Source organism: Gavialis gangeticus, unplaced genomic scaffold, assembly GCF_001723915.1.
Source record: "Gavialis gangeticus isolate Ggan-Ray unplaced genomic scaffold, GavGan_comp1, whole genome shotgun sequence".
Lineage (NCBI taxonomy): Eukaryota > Metazoa > Chordata > Crocodylia > Gavialidae > Gavialis > Gavialis gangeticus.
The window spans coordinates 59,303,558-59,309,345 of NW_017729022.1; the positions used below are offsets into that span (position 1 = coordinate 59,303,558).

The 5,788-nt window shown below is 53.1% G+C and overlaps 1 protein-coding gene across 1 annotated transcript in view; it reads right to left on the reverse strand.

Annotated features, from left to right (window-relative positions):
* Positions 1 to 4,629, reverse strand: part of SMDT1 (single-pass membrane protein with aspartate rich tail 1) — a 10,962-nt gene extending 6,333 nt beyond the window's left edge. Inside the window, exons 1-2 of the mRNA XM_019515072.1 lie at positions 4,348 to 4,629; positions 1,027 to 1,173 (exon numbers count right to left, since the gene is read on the reverse strand). Of these exons, the coding sequence (XP_019370617.1) occupies positions 1,036 to 1,173; positions 4,348 to 4,614 (405 nt within the window). The 5' untranslated portion in view covers positions 4,615 to 4,629 and the 3' untranslated portion in view covers positions 1,027 to 1,035. The remainder of the gene's footprint in view (positions 1 to 1,026; positions 1,174 to 4,347) is intronic.
* Between the last annotated feature and the right edge of the window lie 1,159 nt (positions 4,630 to 5,788).

The window sequence follows — 5,788 nt, forward strand, 5'->3', positions numbered from 1 at the left end:
GGGGGGGGAGGAAAGAGGCATAGGGGGCAGATTGAGGCACCCACAGTAAGGAATTGAGTGGGGCTGGGGCAGATGCTGCTCAGCTAGGGCGGGGCGCAGGGCAGAGCTGTGGGCAGCTTGTCTGGGGGTCACAGGGGTCAGGAGGGGTGGCTCCTGACACTGCACGCACCCCTGGGGGAGGCATGGAGGGCATGTGCCCCCCCAGATTTGTGCGCGGGGTGAGGGCTGGCTGCCCGCTGCAGGCTTGGGGGCCAGGGGCTGCGTTAGCCTCTTCCCAACGGGCTGTGCCAGGGCTGCACTCAGGGCGGGTGGTGCTGGGAGGGGTGACTGTGGGATGGGTTACAGCCATCCCAAAACTCCCCGTTGCCCTTCCTCCCAGCACCAGCACTGCCTGCCCAAGCACAGTCCCTGCCCAGCCCCCCGGCTGGGAAGAGGCTGGCACAGGCCCCCTCACCCTGCACACAAATCCAGGGGGCACTTCCCCCACCATGCATCCCCGGGGTTGCACACAGTGGTGGAAGCCACCCATCCATACACCCTAGTATTTTCCTTAGAGGTTGCCCTTCCTCCTCCCCACAATTTTTTCTTTACTTGCTTATGATGTCAAGATGTGGGACTGGCACGGATATGGCAGTACACAGAGAACTGATGCAGAAAACCATTCGGCACTGAGGAGTGGCTGGCTTATCTGAAAAGCACTCGCTTGTTTCTTCTTCCCCACAGCCTTCCCCTTTCTGCTGGAGGATTCTGGGCCCAGTGAGCACCCTATAGAAGCTCATCCCTCAGGTCTCCTTTCTATGACCCACAGAGCATAGAATACAGCTGAGTATTGGATATATATCAGTAGTGCTTGTGCATTCCCCAGTGATAGTGGTACACCTGCAAGGGGATTATGGGATCAAGCACCAATATTGAAGGTGGAGCAGCTTTCCAAAACCAGGAGTCGCTATTTGCAAATTATAAACTGCCCTCCCTGTCCTGAACCAAAAAAGAAACAGGAGCAATTAAATCACTGGTGGCACTCACCTCATGTCCTTAATCATCATCGTCATCGTCCTCTGGAACAAAGATATCATGCTCCTCCAGCAACGCTGCAAAGTTTTTACTGATCTGAGTCCCAAGGTACAGGAAAGGGATCACAACACTAAACACTCGGAGGAGGCCAAAGGGCATCTACATGGGGTCAAATCAAAACAAATTCAACTCTAGCAGCATGTTAAATTTTGGATCAACTTACATACAGGCTCCATAGGCAGAGACATCTCACAGAAGACAAAGGACAGTTCATGTCACAGAAAGCCAAGAATACAAATACAACATTGTGCTGTTTTGTTCATGTCTGTACCATAAAGATATTGCTAATTTGCAGGAAATGCAGAGAAGAGAAATAAAATCAATTAAAGACTGGAAGGGAAAAAAAATAATGTGCGAGGGAAAGGAAGAAATAGTTTGGGTGGTAACCGTCACCCAAAGGGATACAGTTTGGGGTGAGGTGTAGACTGAATATCAGGAATCGTCATCTAAAAAGCTGCTAAATTAATGGATTCAACTATAGTAATTCTATTTCCAGATACTCACATCAGCCTGGTAGCTTACAGGGGACTTATCTTTATTTTAACCATGCATCTGAACTATATTTAACTTTGCAAGGATATAGGACCAAGAGAATTAGCCAATGTGACTGCAAAGCAACTGCCCATTACCTTTGAAAAATCATGGCAATTGGGAGAGGTCCTAGGTGATTAGAAAAGGGCAAATACAGTGCCCATCTTTAAGAAAGGGAAGGAGGAGGATCCAGGTTAACTACAGACCAGTCAGCTTCACCTCAGGCCCGGGAAAAAGCATGGAGCAGGTCTCCAATGAATCCATTTCTAAACACGGGGAGGAGAAAGAGGTGATTAGGAACAGTCAGCATGGATTCACCAGGGGCGAGTCATGCCTCACCAACCTGAATACCTTCTATGATGAGGTGATTAGCTCTGTGGATGCGGCAAGAGCAGTGGACATGATATACTTTGACTTTAGCAAGGGTTTTGATACAGTCTCCCACAACATTCTCGTAGGCAAGCTAAGGAAGTACAGGTTGGATGAATGGACTGTAAGGTGAATAGAAAACTGTCTGGATTGCCAGGCTCAGACTGTAGTAATCAATGCCTTGATATCTAGTTGGCAATCAGTATCAAATGGAGTGCCCCAGGGGTTAATCCTGGGGCTGGTTTTCTTCAATATCTTCATGAGTGACCTGCAAGATGGCATAGAGTGCACCCTCAGCAAGTTTGCAAACGACACCAAGTTGGGGGGCAAGGTAGGTACATTGGAGGGTAGGGTTAGGAGTCAGACAGACCTGGACAAATTGGAGAACTGGGCCAAAAGAAATCTCATGCAGTTCAGTAAGGACAAGTGCAAAGTCCTGCACATAGGTCAGAACAACCCCATGTACCAGTACAGGCTGGAGACCAACTGGCTAAGCAGAAGCTCTGTAGAAAAGGATCCAAGGGTTACAGTGGACAATACACCGAACATGAGGAAACAGTGTGCCTTTGTTGTGGAGAAGGCTAACACCATACTGGGCTGCATTAGTACAAGTGTTGCTAGCAGACTGAGGGAAGTGAGTCTTCCCTTCTATTTGGCATTGGTGGGGCGACATCTGGAGTACCGTGTTCAGTTTTGGGCCCCCTGCTACAGAACGGATGCGGACAAATTGGAGAGAGTCCAGTGGAGAGCAACAAAAATGGCTTGGGGAACATGACTTGTGAGGAAAGGCTGAGGAAACTGGGTTTATATAGTGTGGAGAAGACAAGATTATGGGGAGACTTAATAGTAGCCTTCAGCTACCTGAAGGGAGGATCCAAAGAGGATGGAGGCAGGCTGTTCTCAGTGACGGCAGATGACAGAACAAGGAGCAATGGTCTCAAGTTGCAGCAAGGGAAGTTTAGGTTGGATATTAGGAAAAACTGTCTCATGAGGAAGGTAGAAAAACACTGAACAGGTTACCCAGAGAAGTGGTAGACTCTCCATCCTTGGAGGTTTTTAAGATCCAACTAGACAAAGCCTTGGCTGGGATTATCCAGTTGTGGATGGTCCTGCTTGGAGCAGGGGGTTGGACTAGATGACCTCCTGAGGTCCCTACCAGCCCTAATTTTCCTGTGAGCAGTAAGGGGGCACGACCCAGCCCTACCCTGGCCCCAAGGAGGCATGGCCTGGCCTCCCAAGGCAATAGAGGCATGGCTCAGCCCCAACCTGGCCCCCAAGGGGGGAAGAGAACATGGCCTGGCTCCAACTGGACACACAGGGCTTGGGGTTTGGGAATTTGGCAGGTGGGAGGGTGGCCGTATTAATGGCTACTGCTCCTCTGCTGCCAAATTTCCCAACCCATGAGGAGCCCTGCAGGCCAGATGCAATGGCTCTGCACGCCGCATTTGGCCTGCAGGTCGGAGATTGAGCACCCTTGGCTTATGGAATTTGTCAAGCCTGAGCTGATGCAGTTTAATTTAGCACTAGATAACTGTTTACAACAGGGGTGACAAAGCTGTGGCACAAGTGGCACCGGCAACTTGTGTGTGGAGCATGTGGCAGATCAAGGAGACAGGCAGCAGATGAGAGCAGAAAGCAGAGCAGCAGAAGGGGAGGGGATCAGACTGGTGTTTGGAGAGGAGCAGAACTACTTTGTGCCAGGCCTACTGGCAAGCTTTACAACACCATGGCAGCAGTGGCGTCTCTTGTAAAAGCTACCCCACGCCATGGACCCTCTCTTTATAAAAGACCTTATTTTCAAAGAAACAATGTTAAAAACCCACCACAGTTTATGTGACAACCTCTTGCCTCTTCCTGGTGCAGCTCCCACAGAGCCCTTTCCTGCCAGCTCATGCCTGCCAAGGCCCAGCTGCCCATCAGAGAGAAGCAAAGCCAACAGGCTGCCGACGCGGGCCCTGCCTACAGAGTTGGCAAGGGGAAAGCTGAGCGGGTCGCGGCCTCCTTGGTGCCTCCACAGTACCAAGGGGCAGGAGGGCCCTGGCCCCCACCTGCAGGCGCAGCGCCGCCTGGCAGAGGCGCCCTGGGGCCGCGCCCTGCACCCCCAACTGCCCCGCAGAGGCCGGGCCGGGACACCTCGCCTCCTGCGGGGCGGGACCATTCCCACCTGACAGTCCCCCGACCCCGCGCCCCCGCACGGGAGACTTCGACCCGGCCAGCGGGCACTTCCGCGTTCCGAGCGCTCTGCCGCGCCTCATTGACCCAACACCTGTCAGTCGGCTCCCACCCCTACAACGCTTCTCTCTCGATTGGCCAATGCTCCCTCCCGTCAAAAAAGCCCCCTGCGATTGGTTGCTGTCCCGGCCGGCCACTCACTTTAATGGGCTTGGGCAAAATGGCGCCGCTGCTGGTGGCAGTGAGGCTGCGCGAGGGCACCAGGGTCAGCGCGGGGCCTCTGTGGAGCCCGCCGCTGGGCACCACCCGCACCCAGGAGCCAGTCGCTGCCGCCAACAAGCGCCCCGCCGCGGCCGCCATCTTCCTTGCTGTCCCTCCCAGCGCTGCTATGGCGACGCGCCCGAGCTTTTGCAGCGGCGTCTGGTCAAATCTCGCGATGTTAGAGGGCGTGCCGTTTCCAGTGCGCATGCGCGGGCGGGAAGGGTAGAACGAGGCTGCTGGGTCTTCCTAGGTAAACCTGGGGACGGCTGGAAGTGCTGCGTCAGCGCTGCCCATTGCCGCGCCTAGGCCTGGGCTGGGCGATTCACTGAGGGTGGCTGTGCTTCCTTGCTTCCTTTTGTGCGCCACACGCTCAGGGGCACCAGCTTTCCTTGGACACAGCCTGTTTCCTCAGGCTACCCTGCTTCTCCTTGCCTTGGCGGCCTGTGGCCTAGGTAAGCTCGTGCTTCTGGGAACAAGTTGGTCTGGAAGGCCCCAGAAACACATTACGATCATGGCACAACTGACAGATGCATCATGCAATAAAGGCAGACAGGCCAGGCATGCAGAGTAGTTACCACACTATAAAAAATGGTTGTCTAGCTATGAAAAGAGCCAGCCCGCCACAAACTTAGTGCTTGAAAATGCACAGCCACTGCAGAGCTTGTTTCTATCCAGTTTTCATATGAACCATGTGGCAAGGCCCTGAGGTGCCAGCCCTGCCCTGCCTGACCGCAGACTGGAAAGACTACCCACCTCTCTCCAGTGCCTGGTCTCAGCCCCTTCTACACACCGTCACTAGCATTCCACCTCCGCCGTGCTATGACACAGAGCCCCAAACATTAAAGACACTTGGATTGACTTTCTACCACCTCTGCTCCCAGGAGGGCTGTGTTCTTGCCAACCTGCTCTGAGCTGACTCTGAGGATGCCCCCTCACTGCAGCTCTGTTGATCTCCATCTCTGGTGTGTTTGAGGGCCAGAGGGGGACATGAGAGGGGATTCCCCCGCATAACTTCACTACCTCATTTCTGGGATTGGGACATGCAGAACAGAGAGGGTAGCTGAGCTATCCTTGAAAGCAGTGCCCATGGGAGGGCAGCAAAGGTGGCATATTCCTGCCCTGAGTCCACAGCACCCCCTGTTTGAAACCAAAGCAGGCTCAGAACATGGAAGAATCAAACATAAGCATTTCACAAATCTGGTTAGAAGATACTGAGAAACAGTGCGCTAATGTTTTGAAAGCAGCATGAAGTTAAGCTGGGGAAAACTGATGCTGAATGTCTGCAACAGATCATCAATGGCAAGAACTGTTTGCCTTGCTGGAAGCAACCTTTCGCAATTTGGAACATCTCTCTTATTCAATTTACATCAACACACAGGAG